The sequence below is a fragment of the Alternaria arbusti genome (assembly GCF_024043155.1).
Source record: "Alternaria arbusti strain BMP 1465 chromosome Unknown scaffold_11, whole genome shotgun sequence".
Lineage (NCBI taxonomy): Eukaryota > Fungi > Ascomycota > Dothideomycetes > Pleosporales > Pleosporaceae > Alternaria > Alternaria arbusti.
This window is the reverse complement of record NW_026249951.1, coordinates 261285-284693: the sequence shown is the minus strand read 5'-3', so window position 1 is coordinate 284693 and position 23409 is coordinate 261285. Positions and strand designations below refer to the sequence as shown.

At 53.2% G+C, this 23409-nt stretch overlaps 7 protein-coding genes across 7 annotated transcripts; 3 read left to right on the top strand and 4 right to left on the bottom strand.

Annotated features, from left to right (window-relative positions):
- Positions 1-550: 550 nt before the first annotated feature.
- Positions 551-840, bottom strand: J4E86_007703 (uncharacterized protein; the record flags this gene model as incomplete). The annotated part of the gene is made up of 2 exons (XM_051448219.1): positions 551-559; positions 616-840. The coding sequence occupies 2 exons, from the start codon at positions 838-840 to the stop codon at positions 551-553; spliced, it is 234 nt and encodes a 77-aa protein (XP_051300486.1).
- A 5982-nt stretch (positions 841-6822) lies between these two features.
- Positions 6823-7228, top strand: J4E86_007702 (uncharacterized protein; the record flags this gene model as incomplete). The annotated part of the gene is made up of 3 exons (XM_051448218.1): positions 6823-6859; positions 6905-6964; positions 7029-7228. 3 exons carry the CDS (start codon positions 6823-6825, stop codon positions 7226-7228), a joined length of 297 nt encoding a protein of 98 aa, XP_051300485.1.
- Positions 7229-9488: 2260 nt separating this feature from the next.
- Positions 9489-10073, top strand: J4E86_007701 (uncharacterized protein; the record flags this gene model as incomplete). The annotated part of the gene is made up of 2 exons (XM_051448217.1): positions 9489-9525; positions 9577-10073. 2 exons carry the CDS (start codon positions 9489-9491, stop codon positions 10071-10073), a joined length of 534 nt encoding a protein of 177 aa, XP_051300484.1.
- Positions 10074-11158: 1085 nt separating this feature from the next.
- Positions 11159-11785, bottom strand: J4E86_007700 (uncharacterized protein; the record flags this gene model as incomplete). The annotated part of the gene is made up of 1 exon (XM_051448216.1): positions 11159-11785. One exon carries the CDS (start codon positions 11783-11785, stop codon positions 11159-11161), a length of 627 nt encoding a protein of 208 aa, XP_051300483.1.
- A 1987-nt stretch (positions 11786-13772) lies between these two features.
- Positions 13773-18311, bottom strand: J4E86_007699 (uncharacterized protein; the record flags this gene model as incomplete). Its single annotated transcript, XM_051448215.1, has 4 exons — positions 13773-13921; positions 13973-14030; positions 14089-15205; positions 15259-18311. 4 exons carry the CDS (start codon positions 18309-18311, stop codon positions 13773-13775), a joined length of 4377 nt encoding a protein of 1458 aa, XP_051300482.1.
- A 1656-nt stretch (positions 18312-19967) lies between these two features.
- Positions 19968-21575, bottom strand: J4E86_007698 (uncharacterized protein; the record flags this gene model as incomplete). The annotated part of the gene is made up of 3 exons (XM_051448214.1): positions 19968-20927; positions 20975-21336; positions 21386-21575. 3 exons carry the CDS (start codon positions 21573-21575, stop codon positions 19968-19970), a joined length of 1512 nt encoding a protein of 503 aa, XP_051300481.1.
- An 864-nt stretch (positions 21576-22439) lies between these two features.
- J4E86_007697 (uncharacterized protein) lies at positions 22440-23345 on the top strand (the record flags this gene model as incomplete). Its single annotated transcript, XM_051448213.1, has 1 exon — positions 22440-23345. The coding sequence occupies one exon, from the start codon at positions 22440-22442 to the stop codon at positions 23343-23345; it is 906 nt and encodes a 301-aa protein (XP_051300480.1).
- Between the last annotated feature and the right edge of the window lie 64 nt (positions 23346-23409).

Sequence of the window (23409 nt, the reverse complement as noted above, 5' to 3'; positions counted from 1 at the left end):
GTTGGAGACGTGGGTGCGCTTGTAAAGTTCCAAAGTTGCAGATCACGGAAGTCGCGTCGCGCGTCATTCACGCCATCCGGAAGGGGAAGTTTAAGAGCCCCACTCTACTTACACCTTGCACCGCGCAACATCTTGTGGAAGTCTTTGACCTCGCACAAGGAACAATTGAACAATTGCGCTGCAGTTCACACTAGAAAAATACTGTCCTCCATAGAATCTGAAGGTAATGTATACTTCTTCATTATTTAGCTATGTTATCATCTATAGGTAGTGCAGATGGCTATCCTATCAGTGTATCTGCCTCGTCTCTTCGTAGACTGTTAGCCGTCGACCATTTCCAGGCCTCGACCATTGCTATACACGAGTCTAGTCTATACATCTGACCACATCCGTCTATGCCGATTGTATGTTGCGCCGAAAATGCTAACGATCTCGTCCCGAGACCCTTGGTGCCGTAGTAACGCCGTTCCCATATGCGCCAATGTTGAACCCGAATCGATTAAGGGTGGTTGAAAGAAGGAGTAAAGTCGAGCAAGCGTGCTGTCAACATCTATAGCATCTGGGATATCGTTAGCATGTTGTTCTAGCATAGGTTTAAAGGTGTATGAGACTTACGAGAGCAACACCGCCAGCGACGATAAGTCCAAGGGCTGAGCCGCCGAGGTTTGAGGCTCCACCAGTGAAGGGGAGAGTTGAGGTTGGGCTGGCTCCAGTAGGTTGAGCAGCACCAGTGCCCGTAGGGTAGTAAGCGGAAGATGTGGCAGTGCCGTTCATGGGAACGTAGGTGGCAGTTGTGGTGGCGGTGAGCGCAGCAACGATGGAGATGATGGAGAACTGCATCTTGATCTAATTGTGTGAAGGGTTGTTGTTGAACTGGGTATGGATTGAAGGTCTGGAGAGCGACGATGGACTTTGATAGTAGACTGGATGAGATGTTTGTTGGATGACAGTTTGGTAGAGCGTACCACAGCCGTGTTTATATCATCCAAGCCTCCGTCCACAATTACACCAGCTGCCAGCGCCTTCTAGCCATCTCCACAAGCCTACGTACACCGGCCGCAAACAAATCCACATCCCAGCCCTCCGTCACCCAGCCTTACAAAGCCCCTTGGATCCATCGTAACGGGCGATGAGCCAGTAGCACGAGCCTGGACGCAGGGTCACCCAGCCGACTGAGAGGGCGTTAGCTGTCAAAAGGCTGGGTGTTGCGCAATTCGGCGGGTCCGCGTGGCATGAAAGCAGGCTGGAGCGCTATTTTTGGCTGCGCCCCAGCCACACCCATCTCAGATCGCGGCTCTGCGGGTTTCGCCTCATCACTTCTCACTCTTCTCATTCGTCGCCGTTTGACACTGGCCGACAATGTGTCGGTAAAAATTCTCTCCTTCGTGGGCAAGTCTGTTGGCGTCATTACTACCTAGGCAGCAATTGAAAGTGCGTCGAGTTGCGAGGTTGCGGCGCCGCCGTTGCGTAGCACCCAGGTAGCCGCCCCGTGCCGAACGCAACGGGAACTCTGGGACCACTTCACCAAGATCTCCATCGAGGTGCCAACGCCGGTACGTTTCGCAAGAGAGTTTGCTAAGCACGATTGCGCAAACTGTTGGTTCTACTTCATTGGATTACCTACGTGCACCACCTGGGCCGCGTCCACTGCTCATGTCCGCTCCCTGCACGCCGGCCGGCTGGACCTAACGGTCGAGAATCCTTGAATGTTCAAAATACTTCCGAAGAGCTATATCAATGGCAAACATGAGCCTCGCGCTGGTTTACATTGCGTACGCAAAGGTAAATTGGGCCCCACATGGAAAGGAGAAGGTGCAGATTGAGGCAATTTCAAACCACTCTTTCCGCCCCAGTCTACCGGAGATGACGCAGACTGGCAATATCTTGTTTACTGTTTTAACTCTACGTTGAAGCATGCATCCGGTTCGTTTACCTCAATACGGCCAGCTCCTCGATGCTCTGATCGTACCGGTGTTGCACCGCAATATCCCATATAGTATCCCAATCCGCACACTGATGAGATGTACCCCAGCCGTTGAATCCAAATTCGTCGGGAACAACAGAATGCTCCAAAGACAAATCTCCTGCGCACATGATAGCCTTGAGTAGCAGTGTTAGCAATCGCATCTCTCCCTGGAATATGACGATGCGGATAGTCTCACCTGACGAAGATAGTCGAAGCAATGGTTTACATGCGACTCTGGCGAGAAGGTCGCCCTCTTACGTATTCCAGTAGCAGTTTCACTCATGAAACCTTCTAGTATACCGAGTCGCACTCGAACGGAGTCCTACGATCGTCAGCTAACAGTCGTGGTAGTAGCTGCGCAAGACTGACCAGGCAATGTAGCTGATGGAACATCGACATAGAATAGACTTCCGAGCCAGAGACGTTTCGACTCTTGTAGCTCGACGGTAGCTGGTAGCTCGACGGATCGGCTACAGAGATGATGCCATCGTCAACTGTGAGATACCAGTCAGTCCTTGCTGTCGGATCTCACACCGGGGTGATAATACTGGGCATGAGAGCCGCCCATGCGGGCTCTCCCGCATCTTTGGCGGTATAGTGGAACTTTTGATCCACATCAAAAGTAACGATGCGGGATGGCACTGGAGAACTTTGTCAGAATAGCTTCTCATCAAACCTCTGTTTGCTGCGACACATACCTGGCGGGAATGGCAACAAGCTCACCACATGGTTACCGTAATTCGAGTGCCTCTGCCCCAGAAACCAAGCCAGGCTACCGAAAGTCGCCATCCAGAGAACGAGGGAAGCACAGAAGAGGTTCCTGTACGAGAAGGACTGAGCGAGAGTGCGCGGCGGCAAACAAGACAACTCTGTCTTATCGTTTGGACTCTCAAGGGAAACATCGTCCGACAGACGAGCGTAAGCCATCACTGTCTTTCCTGTTAACTTCCCAACTCCAATCTCAGTTATCCAGTCTCACAAAGTTCAAAGTGTTAATCCAGTTGTTCTGATGCGCTGTGCGCCTTTTCGCTACCACAATCTCGCAACTAGACCCCTCTTCAGCTTTTTGGCTCCCGCGGTTCAGCAATACATCATGACTCTGATCATGTCAAAGTGCCTACTGCGCACGTATACTAGTGGTGGTCGGGTGTAAGCTGACACACACCTGACGGCTTCTTCCTCCGCAACCCGCCATAAGCTATCGCACCTATGTACGGCAACCTTCCTAATCAGCATAACCTTCTTCCTGGGATACGGTAGACGTGCAGTAAAATGCCATCAGCAATGGTCACGAGCGGTTGTACCCGCCAACCCCAGCTTGCGAGCGGCCCGTACCTTCTGCTTTGCACGCAGTTTAGGCTATATCGATGCTGACTACGGGTGTGAAGCGTCGTACTACTGCTTGAAACAGTAAAGTTGAGATGGTGGGGGAGGGTGTCAATTATCAACTTTTGCTCGTGGCGTTGGCTAGGTTCAATCGAGGTGGTGATAGTCAATGATGGGTGCAGGCGCCGCTTTTAGTCGTTGACATCTTTTGCTTCAAGAATTGTATTTCCTTGTAGATGCTAGACATCTGCTGGGCTTTGTTGTGTATGGTCGTGGCTTGTACCTGGATACGTGGGCAAATTTCTCAGTACATAACTTACCTACTGAGTTACGAAGAGAGGAAAGACTGGAAAGTAGTGGCGATAAGATGAATGCTAGTTGGACACTAATATAGGTCCTAGTGTGGTGGTCCTGCGGAGAAGAATATCCAGCACTAGTCAGTGTCACATTTCGCTACTAAGATCCAACGCGTCCAAGTGGTCATTGCGAGAAGGCAATTGCGTATAAGCTAAGCTTGGAAAGCTTGGTTGATTCAAGTCTAACGCTCACTTGCATGTCCATACTCTTAGCTGCGTACATCCGGTGTTGACTTACGGCAGAGACTACAACTTCATTCGACGATCCGTGTCGACGAGCGAAAGGCTGAGTGCTCTTTCTGCAAGCTCTACTGCGATGAGCTTCTCGTAAAGGCAAGCAAGCTAAAGAGAGGGGGTTGACGCGTTGCATGGAGATGGTGGGTAGGCAGTGGACTCTACTAGCAGTGTGTGTGTGCAACTCTGCCTCTATTCGGGAAATGCTACTCTACTCCAGTCTGAGATCGACTCACCGACAACCCGAAACCTCTTCGTGTGTATGCAGAAAGACCACAAGTCTATATGCAGCGTCAGCAGATGAACACTTCGTCGGCATCGCGGTCCGTTTTGGAAGAGCAGCACGCTCAGTACGACGACCTTGTAGATTTTGATGAGCTTCAGCATCTATATAAGCCGTAGGTGATGGCATCTAGCTCGTTAACAAGCTCGCAGATTCACTCACAAACTTACCAACTTCCCATCGTTTTCCTCAAAACACATACATCAACACCATGCAGTTCACCACTCTCGGTCTCCCCCTCATCGCCCTCCTGTCTTTCGGAAGCGCTGCTCCCAGTGAGCTTCGCGACCGCAGTCCTGCTCCAGTCTCGAACCTCATCCAGTACCCCGCTGACCACAGCATCGATATGGTCAAGCGCGCGCATCTGGAGGCTCGATGCGACGTTAGTTGCCCTTGCAGCTGGTGCGGCATGACCATCTGCTGCGAGTGTACCTGCTAGACGTCGATGGATTAATGGCCTGGGTAAGTACTCTGTCAGTTATTGAGCATCCAAGTTGGACTAAGGCTTCGTGCGTCCATAGGCGGTATGACTGCTCAAGTCCTGCCCCTGAGGACATTGGATAAAGATCATTGCAGGATTACGAGAGGCCGGTCATTCGTTTACATAAATTTGGCAATTCAATGGTTCAAGACCTCATATGTACTCTTTACATGATCAATGCGTGTGCTTGCAATGCTCGTCTGTCCCTGTCTGGCAAAGCGAATGCGAAATCTTTGGATGCCACCTGGATGCTCCCTCAAAGGCGTATAGCCACGTCAGATGCTAGATGCCAGGGGCCGTGAGTATGGTTCGGCTGATGTACCCTTAAGACCTGTGCTTGTTCGATCACGCATGCAGCCCACTGTAACGAGATGACAGCAAATTCCCGAGCTATGTAATGACAGGTATCGGTACATACCTCAAAGAGAGCCTGGCAATGCGACACTTGATCTTGCCCGCTGAGACAGGCAGGTGCATGAACACATCAGCCTTGGCTTGTCGAGACGCTCTGGCAGGGTTCCGCTGGCAGAAATTTTCCGCGTCGACGCCTCATCCATCCTATCTGCTGCAGCACGTGACACCTGCCTTCACCGATCAAGCAGGAATGGAGAAGACGCGATTAAGCTCAAAATCCAAACGTCTAGCGTCCGTCTATGCGCAGCCGATGACGTCGGTTGTGGTATTACACGTGGCGTGGTGCGGCGCAGAAGCCGGGAGAAGTCGTGCGGTCCCACGTCTCTTGCAGGAATCGCGCATGAGGAACTAAGTCGACAGCTACATGTCCGACTTGCATATCCTTGTAAGGCGCGTATTGTGGGCCTCCCGAGGATTCTCCAAGGTTTGCATTGCTGTATGCACGTGCATTGTGGCGTCGATTGGGCTAGCGCAATATAATCTGTACGACACGTCACTCTGACAGTCATCAACAGCCACCACTTCCAGCAGTTCGGAAGCGTTCCATGAACAACACAACGACTGCCAGCGCAGAGCAGATGAAGATTGAGGGTGTGCTAACCCCGCCTTGAGCCTCGTGTTGTAGATCGACTCAGCTGCGCCTTCCGCTTCAAGCGCGCACAAGCGAATACCGAACAAGTGCCGTGTTGAAGAGTTGGCTAGCGTTCAGCGTGTCGGAGGGTTTGCGAGTACACCAAACCCATGGCCATAGCACGAACATCCAGGAACCGGACAGCCTGCAGAAGTGTGATGTGATATGGGCTGCATTCGATGCACGAACCTGGTGATCCTAGGGCTGAGCGGTTCACGCCAGGAACACATTCATTGATCTTGACACGCCGTTCTAGGCAATCGCATATGCCACCTCACCTCACTCATGTGGGTCCAGTTGGAGCCATGAGCTACCCTAATCCCACGTTCTTTCGCTTAACGTTGCATTGCTGCGTATGCGACCTTTGCAGCTTCAGCACGCGGAGCATGCTGTCTAAGATGACGCGCTTTGAGATGGCATCTACAGATACGGTACGGAATCGGCACGGCCCTTTATTCATCTAACCGTAAGCGGGCCGAACGCCGATGGAACTATGGGCCAATCTGCGAGACACATCTGGCATTGCATCGGGGCCTTGAGAAACTAGCATGGCAGCATCTCTCGTCGTCCTCCAGCTGCCAGCACATCGCTTGAACCAAGCTTAACAAGGTAGACATACTCACCACCAAAATTTATCCGTACCAGCTCATTGGTCTCTACATCCCAAACTTGTGGTGCCGAAAACACGCAGCAATCCGTCGTAGTGTCTGTACCGGGTTCTGGCGGTTGGAGTTTCTGCCTTGCCGCGTTCTCTTCTCGCTACCCCCGCAGTTGCTCGCTGAATGATGTTTCTGCCGGCCAATTATGGCGGAAATAGGCCTGCCAACGCAGCATAGTATCAGCTTCATGCTTTGTTCCCAAGCACATATGTGGTACGGCGGCTGCAGGCTGAATCTTTTTGAGATGGCCTTGTGGCAAAAGCGCTGGCCGGCCCTTACAGGATACCGAAAGTGAGGCTCTAATGTTTATGCCGGACTATAAACAGACGAGGAGATATGTTAGAGCGAGTGTTCTTTCCAGCCTTCGCACACGCAGTTGATCCTCCAGATCCCCACTCACGAGTCACTACCCCACACCAAATCCCTCGACAGCATCGCATTTTCATCCTTTCCCCCAAACCCATCTCGCACAATGGCGGCACCAGAGAGTTACGTTCAGAAGCTTCAGCGTGCGCAGACCACTGTCCCTGTGAGGGCCCAGCTAAACTTCCCAGACTACTGCGCCACGAACCAGATCGCCCAACCTCAGTTCCAAGATTACAGCGACCCACGAGGTATGCAGCCGTCCGCTCTACATGTTGCCCCACCATTCTCGACTCTGACTGACTCTCCTATCAGGTATACGGACAGCCTGGTCCAGCAGTGTCTTCGTACACGGTCGCGAATACCGAGCCCACCTCTGGCGAGACTACCGCTACCTCGAACAGTCCCGAGAAGAAGCCGCCGAAGTCGCTTGGAAAGCACTCAACTCCGCTCCTCCTCCTACGAGCACCGTGGTCCAGCCGCAATACACCCGTGCCTACACGACGTCTCGATAACTCTCCGGTTACTTTCGCATAAAACAACAACAAGACTCAGGGGTAAAGGGCACTCCGGACTGCGCACTCGTCAGGAGGCCACCCCCTGAAGGCTCAGTTGCTCAGACGCACTGTCACTATGTGCTTACCACACATGTTGTCTCTCGACCGACTTTTGCTGCGACCTATCTTCTTCTGATAGCTGGTTCTATACCCTTTTCCCTTTTGCGCTAGGTCTCTACCCTTCTTCAGCACCACCAACCCGTCGCGGTGTGTACTTTATTGTACCACACTGTGTACGGTATGGTTCCTGACCGCCCCGTTCCTTGTTCGGTCTTATACTGTATCTTATTTCGTTGGAGGTTTTTTGTCATTTTAGTAAGCGATCAATCGGGGCTTGGGCTATCTGGTTGTTGAGCATCGCCGCCAAACTGCCAGTCTCACAGCATCCTGTCCCCCTTTTAGGAACGGATGTAACTACGCACTATCATTCAGCAGCCGTATTCCAATAAATCCACACTAAATCACAAAAAGAGCTCACGCGTGTCTGCTTGTGTCTAAGTAGAGAATGTGCCTCGAGTAACTTCAGGCACACACATTGGGACCCTTACTGCCGACTTCGGATGCGATACAAACAGGTTGTATGTACTTTGGAAAGACCGAATAGTGCCATGAGTCATGCTCTTTGCTTTCGGCTGTGGAACTTCCGCTAGGACAGCATATCAGAGTAATCTCTGTGCTATGACACCAGCTTCGAAGAAGCTAAATATTGCTCGAACACTTGAAGTAGACACGATGCAGGCCGTATGTGATGAGCACCGAAACGTATCACACCAATAGTTCCAACAGCTCCCCAGCCCCTGGAAATTACACATCCATAGAAAATGCTCAAACTAGTATAGCCTTTTTGAGCTTTTACCATCGCCATACGGGTATATGTCAACCTTATTGGAAAGCCACATAGATGTCGGTCAATACCGAGTGTAAGCTATGACTTGGCTTTCGAGAAACCACTGCACAGTAAGTCAACACTATTGATGCCTCATCCTTAATCAGATCACCGTATGTCTTCGTCAAGTAGGTTGTCGTCTTATCGCTAGATGTACATAGGATGGTGAAATCTGCGTCATGATGTATACGCCACCTTTACTAACGCATCTCAAAGTCCTCGTCTGAGATTAGCCCGGCGAGGACACGGCTCACACGTACGGGAGTATGAAGGGCTACAGTAAATGTTCTCCTACGCTGCGTACCTATCGCTGCAGCGAAAAGCACGCGATAAGTACCAGAGAGCAAAAGGAAATACAAATAAGACAAGCGCGAACCTGACAGAAAGCAGTTTTTTGAATAATCGCCAACGCTTCCAATATCGCAACACCAGCTTGAACACAACGTAGTCCAGCCAGCACATCCCGCGACTTATACATCTCTTAAAGACTCCAATTGCCGTCAAGATGTCAGAAAGGCGGCAGATATCTCATTGCCAAGTACACTATGCTCAGCAATACCCCCAGCCTTAAGCGTAGGGATATCCACGGAACCCCGACATTCCAAGCGCCAGGCCACACAATGCGACACATGCTCAGTCTGATCCCCCTCCGCCGCATTCATGCCAACCATTACCCATCTTGGCATTCCACAGAAACCCCATTGGCCGAAGCCGCCATCTTCTAACGGACCGGAAACCTGAGATGTGTTAAGGCATTTCGAGGCAAGAACATTGCGTAGTGGCTGAGCAGTGGGGTGGGGTGAGGCTGAAGTGCGCTAATAGGTTCGCTTACGACGCTTTCCTCCTTCTCCTTACACCTTTTCTCCACATGTATCACGGAACGGGAGAACGCATAATGTTCGCTGTGTTTTGCGTTTCCAAACTACGTGCGTGGTGATCGTCTGCATCGCGCCATTTGTAGGCTAAAAGTAGATGCGAAACGTGCGTGTTGGTAACATGGCTTTTACGCGAGGCGGAAGGAATGCTATGCTGCCTCGTCGCCATACGGACGTGATTGCCTGTTGGGGCACTGGTGAGGGGGAAGTGACATCTGCGAGTTTCGAGTTGGCGCTCGTACTTGCTTATGTGAAGGGTAGGGTCAGATTTTGCGGTGTTGAGGTGGACATATATATGGAGCGTCTCCCGGATACTGACTATCATCATCGATACTGAGGCAATTGGCATCTCTATCTCACAAACAATTCATAATCATACTTCCCGGCGAAGATTCTAATACATCAATCTAATAAAACACCCCATCCATCAAAACATCAACACCAAAATCAACCAAACATGGCGCCCATCTTCAAGCTCCTCGCTCTTCTAAACCGTGGGTTCATCCCTCAAAATCAACCTCCTCCCATACTAACCTCCCCAACAGTCTCCCTATATGCAGCAGCCCAAGGCACCCAATTCATCACGGGCGAATGTGCATCAGATGCTGAGTGCGCCTCCGCGTGCTGCGGCTTCACATCCGGGAAATGCGCCGCACCCTTCGTAGCCAACGAACGAGGTGAAGGCTGCGGCTTCGGCGACGCACAGCCAAACAACAATGCTCTGAACGGCGCAGGTGGGAATGCCAGTGCGGATGCGCAACCAGACGCTGCTGCTCCTGCCCCTGCTGCCCCTCCTGCGGAAAGTAACACTGGAGCTGCGGCCCCGGCAGCAGCAGGCACGCAGTTCATCACTGGAGCGTGCACATCCGATGCCGATTGTGCGTCGGCTTGCTGTGGGTTCAAGAGCGGGACATGTGCCGGTCCAGTCGTGGCGCAGGAAAGAGATGGAGGGTGTGGATTTGGGGACGCGCAGCCGAATGATAATGCGGCGAAGGCGTTGCAGGGACGGAGGCTGGGGAGGAGAGGCGCGAAGTACATGTAAGATGCTTGAGAGATGAGGTGTAGTAGTGTGATGACGGAGACGAACATGGTATCGTTTTGGATGTAATCAATCACTGGTCATGTTCAATTCTCGTTCTTTTTTGAACATCGTAATAAAAAATGATTCCATCTACTCCTGTCCGAGAGAGCACTTGAAACAACCGTCTCTTTCTTCGTAGCAAATGACAAGCTACATAGCCAACGCGCACCAGACTATACATGTACGTCTGATGAAAACGTTTCCCACGTGCATGGTAAACATAGCTGGACTAGATCCGAATAATCTGCCCGAATACCCCGGGTGATACGCGTGTTAAGGGGAACTAGGGTTGTACGGTGATGTACGAGGCCAACCGTTGACCTGGGTTTGCATCTTGGTGAGCTGGGGACCGTTTGCCCTTCCTAAAATAGCCTCGCAATCCAGATGCCAGGTTTGATCAGTCTTTCAACGTTTGTTCTCTGAAGCGTGTAAGACCAAAACTCCCGGTCGATCCGTTGACTGGTAGCACCAAGGGATATGCTTGCATGCATCCCTGTGACTGCCGGAGTAAATCCCGCTTAACTTTGTGGAAGTTTCAGCAAATGTCAACATGATGTCGTCGCAACAATAGCAGTGCTCAATCACAGATGCGTGGGTCGAGAAGGGTGTAACGTGTAAAAGCAGCCTCACAACAGAGGCTAGCTCGATTCTCTTCTCATATTGCATACCCAGCCAGGTGTACGCCACTAACATGTCTAACGCCCATTTATACTCCGGCGCTCCAATGCACGTAGAGAATGCAACCCAGTAGGAGAGAGCCCCATGTGTACGCCAAAACACCCCCTCGAGTAATGTAGAAAAGACTCGATGCCGTGCAACACAGAAAAGGTGGCAGAGTGGTTTGCACATTCCCAACAAAAGGGAAAACAATATAACAGATGAAAAGGGATATCGAGAAAGGATGTTTCGAAGCGAAGTATGCCGAAGTCGTGAGTATGGGTCGGAGAGACGTGGTGTGCTTCTGATGGGATGTTAGTATTGATGTGGGATGGAATGGGAGTCGGTAGGAGTGACGTACGGGTGCATTTCTGCAGCGCTGCTACATCTCAAGATGTTGTGTGGCCATTTGGGATCTCCTTGGAGCGGCCGTCGCCAGCCCAGACACCGCCGCCGACAGCCCTTGAGATGCCGACACCGAGGCCAACGGCAGCAGCGACGACGAGGAGAGCGATGACGATCTTAGCCCACAGTCTCTGTTTGCTGGTCATGTTCCGGAAGAAGGCACAGCCACGCTTGCGCTTGTACGACTTCCGCTTGTCCAGCACAGCCTGCCTCGTGGGCCACATGGTGCACTCCTTGACGCGGCCATCGACCGAGTGCTTGGAGGGCTGCTGTGTGGAGGCGACGGAGAGGGGCACGCCGCCCTCGAGGTCGTGTTCGTGGACGGCGACGCCGAGGTGTGTCTTGCTCTGGAGGGCCGTGTCGTTGAGGGAGTGACGCGTCTCGCGGAGGGCCTCCGGATGCTTGTAAAAGGCCGAGTAGGGGTTGGAGGGGTCGGCCGCCCACTCCTTCTTGGCGAGGTCAGCGTCGGCGGTGGCAGACGACATATTTGAGTCGTGCGAGGGCGGCGAGCGTAGCGGCTGCGAAGGCGGAGGAAGGTTGCTTAATGGGCTGGGGGAGCGCTGGACCGTGGCGCCGAAGGTGACGGGCTCGTGCTTCTCGTTTGCTGCCATTGTGACGTAGGCAAGGAGGGTTTCACGCTGGCAGTGCTGGGGCGTTTGGTGTCTAAGACGTGAAGCGTGGGCTCGTCAGGAGGACCCTTTCAGCGGCAGGCGGGCGACAGCAGCTGCAGTGGCCGGGCCGGGCGGTGGTGCGACAATGGGCAGCGGGGGGTTCGCTTCACGACAGGCGCAGCATGGGGGAGAGGGCAGCGGTGGGTGAGGGTGAAGGCGTCGTTATCGCTTGCCGTGTGGTATCTGGTATCGTGGGAGATATGGCTGCAACGGGAAGGGGGGATCGCCGTCGACGAGGAAGGAGCGGACAGTGCACCAGGGGAGGGAAGCAGCGGGTCGACCAGCGTGCGTCGGTGCGTTGGCTCGGAATACGGCAGGCAGACAGAAAAGCTAAGCAGCGTCGCGGTGGGAGCAGCAGAGATATGAAGAGTTGTGAAGGCACGCCAGGCCCATGCCGCCTGGTGGACACGGTCTGTGTGAAAGCTGAGAGTTCGGAGCTAGGGTCAATCGTCGGGCCCGCTAGGCCGTTCGCAGCCATGTCCCTGCAACTGCCCACCGGCTCGTCGCTCTGAGTCGAGCGTAGCTGTAAGACGTCCCTGATCTTCAGCGCTTTCACTCGCCCATTCGCTTCCAGCAGCTCACGTCCATCATCATTGTTACAGCGCCATGCTATGACCTTACTATTGAGCCTTCGCTTCTCTTCCTCACGCCTTCCTTCTTGACCCCCGCCCGTATGAGTACACGCTGTACACCCCCCCTTGACGCCGCTGAAGGCCCGCTAGATTGATTGCCGCGTGCCTGGCAGGTCGTCGAGTTACCTCGCAACGGGTTAGCAGCCTCGCAGGTCTAGAGCCGTGCGGCGCGACTGGAGTTTGGCTCATCTTGGCTGTTGAAGCGCTAAGCCCCCTTGGGCTAAAGCGCGCATAAAACATACGCTGCATCCAATCTTTGAGCCGCCAGATGCACGCGGAGCACCTGGCCGAGAGCCTTGGTCGCAGCTTGTCTGTCATGCACCAACGCGCGACTTGCTGTTCTCGGTGCCACCTTCAACAGCGAAGCATTGAGAAGGCGAACTTTTTTTTCTTGTTTTGTGCCCGCGCTTGAGCAACCCCGGCCTTGCGCGTCGTTGAGCCCGTTCTATTGAAACGCATGGCCTACCGCAGAGGCAAACGTCGCGACTGTGCCTCTCGATCGAGCGCGCAAATCGTCGATATAGCAGCGCTGTTACTCTGTAGGCGTCCCGAATGCCCACTGTTATCCTGATAAACTAGCGGCGTGTGAAACCGCTATAGCACCCACCCGAGCGGCGCAGCAAACACAGAGGCGAAATCTATGCACTCCTCCGGAACACATACGAAAGCAGATACGCCTATACGCCGACGCGACGAACATACAATCTGGAGACGGGAGGCAGGCTGAGATTAGATAACGCACGAATGATGCGTACCGCAAAAAAGGGTTCTGAAGCCCGCGCACGTGCGTTCCGCCCCAGCCAACACCGCGCTAATGCAAACTGCGGGCAAGCATCGCCTGTCCTACACAGCTCCTGTTCCTAGGGACCTATGGAACTATGATGCTGTCAAATGCGCGATGCGCGCCATAGTACCAACGCCCCAGACCGGCCCAGTCGTGTCACATGGTCGCCCACCGTCCGCGCTTGTAATGGCCATCTGGACCCAGCCTGGCGTTTGTATAGACTCGTCGATAGACTCTCCGATAGTTTTGGAGCAAGCCTCCAACACTTTGTGTACAAGGTTATTTGTATTGAGCTGAAAAGCAGCCAGCCCTGTGCATTACTACTTTTTGCTTATCGCACCCGTCTCTAATGCTGCCCGATCAGAAATGCCGCGCCAACGCCATGCCATGCCATGCGCAACCATCAGTCTGCGCGTTTGCTTGCTTCCTTAGCAAGAGCAGCCGCATCACTAGCCTACGTTCTGGGCCGTGTACCCGCCCGCGCCCAATCAAAACTCCTGTTCCCAAGCTTCTAGTTTGCGCCAGCGATTTCTTCTCTCTTGATACCGGATCTGTCGCACATGCCCTTGAAGATTCCGCCTTGGTCGTACAGATTTAGCGGCGAGTCGAGCTCTGCAATCAGCCCGGCGTCCATGACGCAAATCCTATCGTAGTTGATAACTGCCGAATGTCAGTACAAAGTCGGCGCGCGGCAGGCAGCGATGCACTTACTGGTCTTTAGTCGATGGGCGATGCACAGAAGCGTCTTGCCCTTGAAGCCATCCACGATCTGTTGGTAAATATTAGCTCATGTATTCAACAACACTGCTTGATGACGCAAAGCTTACCGTTTGTTGGATCTTCGCATCTGTCTCAAAGTCGACCGAGCTGGTAGCTTCGTCACAGACGATAATCTGAGATCCGCGGACGAGCGCGCGAGCCAAAGCCATCAACTGCCTCTGGCCCAGAGAGAAATTGAGACCCTCTTCCTCAACCACACTGTCGAGATGTATGCGTGCAGAGTGATCTTCCATAGTCTGGTCATTTGAAACAAGATCAGCTTGTCGGAGGGCAGACCAGAGCTCCAGGTCGGAATGTTCGTGGAAAGGATCCAAATTGGACCGAATCGTTCCCTTGAAGAGCGTGGGGTCCTGCGGGATAATGGCCAGCTTGGAGCGTAGATCGTGAAGACCAATCTTGCCAATGTCTACACCATCAATGACAATCGAGCCACCTGACAGCTCTTGCAGTCGGAACAACGCCGACATGATGGACGATTTACCCGCTCCAGTGCGACCAACGACACCAATGCGCTCACCAGCGCGGACATGCATGCTCAATCCCTTGAGCACCAAAGGTAGCCCATCGCGGTACCGCATCTCCACATTGTCGAAGACGATCTCGCCATGCTCGGGCCAGGTTGGTCGTACCTCGCCCATGTGCAGAGGCGCTTCTTCTTCGAGTTGGCTTCCGTAGTGGTGAATGCGCTCCGTGGAGTTCATATTGTTTTCGACCTCAGCAAGTTGACGAACCGTAAACTGGATCATCTGCACAATAGTGAGAATGTACGAAAGGACCAGACCAGCAATGCTAGGATCGACTGAGAAACGGCTCGTAACGACGAGGATACCCGTTGTGAAGACGAGTAGAATACCGACAATGTCCAGCCGGACACTCAGCCAGCGTTGATTGGCAAAGGTGAGGTAGTAGGCGCTGTTCATATCGTCGACAGCATCGCGAACGGACTTCGAGAACTGGTTTTGAAGACCGTAGGCGCGAATAGTCGGGGTACCCATGACAGCCTCGCCGAAGCGCGAGAACACCGTGCTACGAAGAACAGCTTCGTGACGCTTGACCTCGCGAGCAGAAGACCGGTAGAACGCCGCCGAGAACATGAACATGATGAACAGCGGGCCCAATGCGATGGCGTAATAGTAGTAGTACGAGATGATGAGGATAAAGACACTGTCCATAAACGTTAGCTCAAACCCTTTAGCCTCGTGTTCCGAGTAACTTACGAAATGATCATAGCAAGCGTCAAAAAGTACATGCGCATCGCATCCGTAATGGTGTTATCCATGACATCGATATCCTTGCTAAAACGATTCGTAATGCGTCCCAGCGGCGTAGTATCGAAAAAGGACATGGGTGCGCGTAGCACACGGGTGATGGCGCGATGCAGCATGACTTTACCAGCTCGGGTACCGAAGATGGAGACCGAGAAGGAGAAGAAGAACATGAAGAGGGCTTGGCTGAAGCCAAAGGCTGCATATGCACCAATGTATGCGCCCTCGGAGTAGCCGAATTTGTCGGAGGTCCAGTAGGATAGCCAGAGAGAGGTGACGATGTTGGCGCCTTGAGATAGGACGAGGAGGATGAAGACGAGGGGGCCGACCCAGATTCCGCCTCCAGCTTTGATGTATTCGATCCAGACTTCCCAGCTGACGCTCTTGGTTGCGCGTTCTTCCGTCTGCATGAGGGCGGCCTGTTTCTTCTGCTTCCGTTGCTTCTTTGTGCTCTTGACTTCTGCTTCGACTTCGTCCTCGTTGACTTCGTCTTGCTCTTCCTTCTCCTCTTCCTTGGCGGTTGAGCTCATGACTTGCACGAAGTCGGCGTTCTGGGCCATGAGGTTGTCAAACGTGTCGACGGCTTTGACTTCTCCTTGGTCCACCCAGATAATCCTGTCGCAGCGGCTTAGGACGTGGAGCTGATGGGTAGCTAGAATGCGGCACTTGTCTTTGAGCAGACCGCAGATGGCGTTGTCCATGATGTGGCGACCAACGTGGGCGTCGACAGCGCTCAAAGGGTCGTCCATGAGGATGATATCCGCGTTGAAGTAGATGGCTCGAGCAATGTTCATGCGCTGCTTCTGACCCCCAGAAACGGTGATACCGCGCTCTCCAATCTCGGTCGCGTCGTTGTGCGGTAACATGTCCAGGTCAGGACGGAGGGCGCAGGCATCCACAACTTGGTCATACCATTTCTTGTTGAACTCTTTGCCAAAGATGATGTTCTCTCGTACCGTAGCGTTCTGGATCCAGGCGTATTGCGGGCAGAAAGCACGCGAAGCGCCAAAGACAACTTCACCACTAGTCTTGCGCATGTCTCCTGCGAGAGCTGCAAGGAGCGAACTCTTTCCAGACCCAACACCTCCGATGATAGCCACAAGCTCGTTTCGTCCGATGTTGAGGTCCAGTCCCTTGATCTCGAAGGGCTTCTCCTCTTCTACAGCCGTCGCATCGGAAAGTGGTCTCTCTCCACCGTTCGCTGCGAGCTTAGCATTTGCCTTGCTTTCCCTCTTCTCTTTTCTAGTTTCTGGCTTCTTTCCTGGTGGCCCACCGGCACCGTCTTCTGCGTCCTGAGTGGGGTGACGCTCCCAGGTGAAGTTTGCGCCCTTCAGTGTGACCGCATCCTTTGCGTCGTAATCCCACTTTCCGCTCTCTTCAGCCTCTTCAGCTAGCAGGAACTCTTGGATACGTTTGACGGAAGCGTTCGCGTCGATGACCTGACCGATAACGAGCGGCAAGAAGTTGAGCGGGATACGCATGGAGTTGAACAAAGCCAGCGAGGAGAAAATCGGCGCGGGATCGAGATTGCTGTTGACCTGGGAGTAGGTGATGAACGAGATCATCGAAGCGAAGACGGGCATGGACATTCCGACGGAGAGAACGGCGTTTCGAATCGTAAGCAAAATCTGAATGCCGTGAATCTCCTTCTTTCGGATCGCCTGAATGCGCTCCAAGAAACTAGTCTCCCATCCGAAGTATTTGACGAAGCGAACACCTTGCAAAATTTCCTGGGTCAAGCTCACACGCTGATCGGTAATCTTGTTGATGGCAACTCTGCGACGGAACAGTGTCTTGACCGCGCGACCGAGTAGGGGCATAGCAATGAGAATGAGACCAAGACCGGGAAGAGCGCTGTATGTCAAGTTGACAAGAAGCAGCGCAGTTGTAATCAGAATACCAACGGGAGCAGTCCAGATCATGTGGAAGAAACCACTGGCCTGGTCGATACGGTAGGTATCCGTGGACATCAGATTGACGATTCGTCCGTTGCCCCAGCCTTCACCGTCACCTGCCACACCTGCCGCAGTCTTTGGTGATTGTTTCTTCTCTTTCTTCTTCAGCATCTTCTTGTACCATTTTACTTGAGCTTCGCTTCCTGGCTTGATATCGGGTGGTGGTGCTTCGAGAACAGCCTCGCCACCGGCTTTGGCTCTCCCTGAGAGCTTCATCGCCTTGTTGAAGATGAGAGCAATCAATACACCTCGGGCCTCTCCACCAATCATCATACCGCGGTACATGAAGTGGTTAGTAGCCAAACTCTGCAAGAACTGCATCGCGGTGATTCCAATGACCAGGCCGATACCCTCACCAATGTCTGGCGCCGGGGCTCCAGTTCGTTGCGCAACGTAAGCGCGAACAGCAAAATTGATGAGATAACGTAAGACGAACGGTGCGACCGCTTGGATGACGGATGCTGACAGCTGACATGTGCCTCCGATGATGAACTCCCACTTGAATGTGTCGAACATGGCACCCAGCAGGGGTCTCTCCTTGCCTTCTGCTCTCCGCCTCTTGAAAGCCTCTTCCAGCCTTGTTGCCAAAACCTCTGCACTCCTGTCAGGATTGACCTTCCAGATGTCGTTCTTCTCCAACGGCCGCTTGTAGCCCACTCTCATCAAGGGTTGCATCCATTGCCATGAGAGTCGGCTGAAGAAGCCTGCTGAATATTCGGGGCATACATCGCGTTCCTTTGGGATTGGCGGCGGATTATTCTTCAAGAAATTCAGGCGTTTGTAGAATGGCTTCCTTTTTCGTATCGATCTTGTCGCATTAGATTCACTGTCGCTGGCTTCCGAGTATGCGCTTGTACTGGACTGCAATCGCGCTAGTCTGCCTCTTGCACTGTGTCCATCTCCAGTTTTTTCCACATCCTTCTCCGTTGGCTCGGTACGTATTGGCTCGTACTCCGTCGGATTCTCTGCTGCAGCCTGCGGATCCACGAGTCCAAAGTCCTTCTCTTTTTCGTTCTCATCCAACGATGACGTTGATGGCGACTTCGCCATGGCGGTGGTTCAGCGGCTGGATGCCGAACGCCGAAGAAGGGTCGCGGTGATCGTTGTGTAGGGCCGAAACAAAGTTTGGCGTCCGATGCTGAACGTCACTGTGAAGTCGCAAGGCTGGGGAGGATATTAGATGTTGGTGAAAAGAACGACTAACGCCAGGACTCACGCGGCGACATGTTTGCGAGTGGCAGGCAACGACTAGTCTATATGGCCTCGGAGCAGTCATGAAATCAGTGCATGCACCCGCTCAACATTTAGCGCGTGGTCTTTACCGGAGATAAAATTTCGCCAATGAACGGCTTCCGCGAACCGATGCATGTACAATCCGGGGGCTGTTAGCATCAGGAATGTTCGAGTCCCTCGGCACATATTTCGACCCGATGGCCCGAAAGGCTTGATGTTACTCTTCAGCTGCTCCACGATGCTGCATGTTGGCGACGCGAGTGCGCCATCAGCAACAGGCGTCCATCATCCACGCGCAACAACCGTGTCTCGGCTTTGACAGTTCCTTGACAGCTGCTTAGAAATTAACTTCCGCGGATTCGATGTCGTAAAGAGCGTGTGGACACGCAGCCATGATCGGGCAACAGTGGGGCCATCGCTGCATGAAACGATGGCAAAAAGCTTTGGCCCAGACCCGACATGCCGACCTGTGGATTAGTCGCGCCCGTCACCTGTTTGCACAGACAAAGTTTCCCTTCAGCTGGGCGCACTGCGGCCGTAACTACAGTATTGGTTGAGAAGCGGCATTCGGGCATGTGTAAAGGTTGGCCCGTTGTTGTTGACTACCCATCTTGTCGGATGCCCACCTACCGGATCGACAACTAAGCGACTTCCAGATTGGCAGCATGCATCCGTCATATAGCAATATGATGTGTGTAACCCACAGCGCATCTAGATGAGACCTATCTTGCGACTGTCAGAGTGCATGCAGCGCACGACGTCTGACTGCACTGAGCATGCATATCGGATTACGTGCACTTCGGGCTACACACGTGTGCGTCCATTGGCCAAACATGTCCGACGTAGTCATGAAGCCCGAAGTGTCGCGTCCGATGTGGAAACCTCCTCTTGCTGGAAACGGCCCGTAAGCAACGTCGGGGGTTATCAAGGTCCGAACATGTGTAAGCACACAAATATGTAAGATGTATCATGGCTATCGATTACGTCGCGAATCAATCTTGGGACAGACTAAGGAGGAACATCGCTTTACATCGAGCAAAGCGCCAGCAATACCGCAACAGTTCTTCGTTGCAAGCGTCGTGCCTCGCGCATACAATCGAAGTCTCACTGCCACACCCTGGGGAAGGTTATTCTTGTGCCTCACTCGACAACGAGGCGTCGCACGCCGCAATCAGCACTAACCACGAACACGAGGGTCAATACTGTTGAAGAGGGGTTGTACAATCAACAGTCACGATGGTCACATTGGAAGAAACGTAGCCAATTCAAAGGCGACCGATGAACCGCAAGATTGTGCCATTGTTGTTGAGAGGTCAAGTGCGCTGGATGCTTCAGAACCTTCTGAATGCTGGGCCTAGCCGTCATAGCCATACACACAATGGCGGAGCAGCGAAAGATGACCTATTTACAATTCTACAGCAGTCATAGCTTCAAGTCAGTCGTATGGGGTATCGCAAGGAACTGACAATGTTCCTAGTTATCCACTCCTATGTGGACGTTCTTCTCCAGTCCAACCGCGGAAGTGAGCACTTCCTTCTCCTTCTCGCCCTTGAGGTTTGGCAGCTCTTCCATAGCCTCCTTGAGAATCGACAGAGCCGATTCAATCTCCTGCTCCGTGATAACAAGCGGCGGCGCAAGGCGAATGATGTTTTGGTGTGTGGGTTTCGCCTGTCCATCAGAGTCAGCACCATCAACCTCTTTCACATGCATAATCTTGAGGGCTCTTCCTACCAGTAATCCCTTCTCTTTGCAGAGCATGCAGAGATCCCATGCGCTGTGTCCGTTTGTCTTGCTTTCGTCGATGACAATTGCGTTCAAGAGGCCCTTTCCACGAATGATCTTGATCATGGGGCTATTGATATTCTTGAGGCCTTCTCGGAACTTGTTGCCTAGTGTCTCAGCGCGCTCAACCATGTTCTCCTCTTCGATGAGCTCAAGAGCCCGGATCGCGACAGCAGAGCCGAGAGGGTTGCCGCCGTACGTTGAACCGTGAGTACCAGGTTCAATAGTAAGCATGACTTCTTTCGAGCCGAGAACGCACGAGACAGGGTACATGCCACCTGAGATGGCCTTGCCTAGCAGGACCAAATCAGGCTTGATGCCACTCCACTCATGGCAGAGCATCTTGCCTGTCCGCGCAATACCCGTTTGGATCTCGTCGCAGATGAGCAGGACGTTGTGCTTATCGCAGAGTGCCCTCACTTCCCGCAGGTAGCTGTCATCTGGGACCACGATACCCGCCTCACCCTGAATGGGCTCGACCAGGAAAGCAGCTAGGTTCTTTCCATGCTTCTCGAAAGCTTCCCGCACATCGTCGACATTGTTGTAACGGAGTGGTTTGCCAGTGGCGGGGCACGCACTTCCAATACCAGGGAGGTACGGGCCGTAGTTGTCGCGAGACTCGGGGTCAGTAGACATGGTAATGGCGGCAAACTACCACCATGTTAGCTAGTTTGGAGAGATGGGGCAGGCATGCATACTGTCCGTCCGTGGAAGTTCTCCTCTACCGAGAAGACCAGCGCCTCGTTCTGCGGGATACCCTTGACTTTATATCCCCATTTGCGCGCGACCTTGACGGCTGTCTCAACCGCCTCGGCGCCAGTGTTCATGGGAAGGATCATGTCGAAGCCGAACAGCTTGGTGGCATACTCTGCAAAGCGCGGGAACACATCGTTGTAGAAAGCGCGACTGCTCAGAGTCAATCGCGAGGCTTGCTCAGTGAGGGCCTTGACAAGCTCGGGGTGGCAGTGACCCTGGTTGACGGCGCTGTAGGCGGAGAGGAAGTCGAGGTAGTGCTTGCCCTCGGGGTCCCAGACGCTGCAACCACTTGCTCTTGAAAAGACTAGTCTGTGTTAGTCATGCATTCCAGCCATAACTCCTTGATTGCATACCAATGGGGAGTGGGTGGTAGTTGTGCGCAGCGAAGTCGGCCTCGGTCTTGATGGCATCTTGCGACGACGCCGAGTGGTACTTGGAGGGATCCGGGGTGCCTGTGGGGTGGAAAGAGCGGGCGGTGGGCTTCAGCGTGGTGCTGTTGCCATTTGCCGCCGCCGTGTCGTTCTGAATTGCGCCAGGAGCCATGATGGTGGACGGTGGTGATGCTAACGTGGGGTAGTGGGGAAGGGGATGGTTGCTGCGCTGGAGCGTGAGTTGAGGATGCAAGAGACGGAAGCAGCGGCGGCGGGCTTCTTATTTTGTTCCTTGGTTGAGGGTTGTGCCGTGGATCGCCTCCAACTGTACTTAGGAGACAGTCTTCGTAAGAGCGACTGGTGTTATCGCCTCAAGATGCCTTTAGAGGAACGCGACCAACGAGCGCCCTCGGCTGACTGCGGGTTATGCATATAGCGCCGCTGCCATTGGCTCGTGACGGCGGGACGGGCATGGCGCGCTGGACTGCTGCGAACACGCATGCGAAGGAGTCGCGGGAATGCGCAAACTGCGAGAGGCTGTGTTCGGTGATGCGGTTTGGCGATGATGATAGGCATGGCGCGTGTTGCCGGTAAAAGTTACCTGTTCGTCTTCGTGCCTCGACGCGTTGCGCCATTTTCCCGCCTGTTCGAGCAATCACAGCATGGCAAGCTCCGACACCACCATCACGACATCGGCTGCGATAGCCTTTATTTGTTTCGTAGTGCAATAGCCTTGACAGTTCGTAGCTGTCTGCGCCGACCGCCTAAGGGTTCTGATTTCACTCATGTATGCATCGCGCACTTGTCGCAGAGCGCTGGGGTACAGTGGGACGGACTGCCCAAGACGAGACTGGCGTCATAGCTAAAGCCTGGATTACCTACTGTACGGCAACGATAGCCAACACGAAAGTCAGCCTTGCGAATACAGAAATTCCGTTGCATGTCTTCACATACGGTCAGTCGTACACTAGCCCTATTTGCTACATTCCAACCATTACGAATTACGAGTCCATCCAGCTTCTCACGATACACTACCATGTCTACCAAACCACCACTCAACAAGTCTTCCCCAATTCACTGGATCCTCGACTGGGACGGCACCATCACCAAGAAAGATACACTAGACGCCCTCGTCAACATATCCGTCGCCACGAAACCCAGCTTCCCCACCCATGACCACTGGAGCAATGTGTCGAAGGCATACATGAACGACTACACGGCTACCCTGGCCCAACTCGCTCCTAATGGTACACTACCCAGCACAGTCTCGGCAGAGAAACAACTCCTCGCCCAAATGAGAGCTGTGGAACAACGCAGTCTTGATCGCGTATCTTCTTCTGGTATTTTCGCTGGCTTGACAAAAGATGTGATCGGCGCCGGCGCAAAGCAAGCTATACACTCACGTGCTGTAGAGCTACGAACTGGGTTCGAGGGTTTCTTCAGACATATCCAGCACGACCGCAAGAAGGATGGATTCATGCTTCTCAGTGTTAACTGGTCTCGCACATTCATCCAGTCTTGCCTGGGTGCAGCAGATATCGTTGAGGTACCTACCTCTTCCGTCATGGCGAATGAACTGGATAATATTGAGGCTGGAGAGCCATCCGCCGGTAGAATCATCTCGACTATCCATGATGACGCAGGTATCATCATGTCGAGCGGCGATAAGCTGGAGAAGATGAAGCACATCCAATTCAAAGGCCAAACCGTGTACGTGGGCGATAGCTGGACAGACATCGAATGCTTGCTCGCAGCTGACTTGGGGATCTGTATCCGAGACGAACCCATGGGAAGTTCGCAGAGAAAACTTGCAGAGTCGTTGACAAGATTGGATGTATCATGCCCGCATTTAACCGACTGCACAGAGGTTGACGAGTGGGGAGTTGTATGGGCGAGGGACTTTGCGGAGATTCAAGATTGGATTGCCAGCAAGTCATCGTAGACTTGCAATTTAAACGAACACTACCAGTGTAATACATCCCATGTTTCAACTCCAGACGCGCACG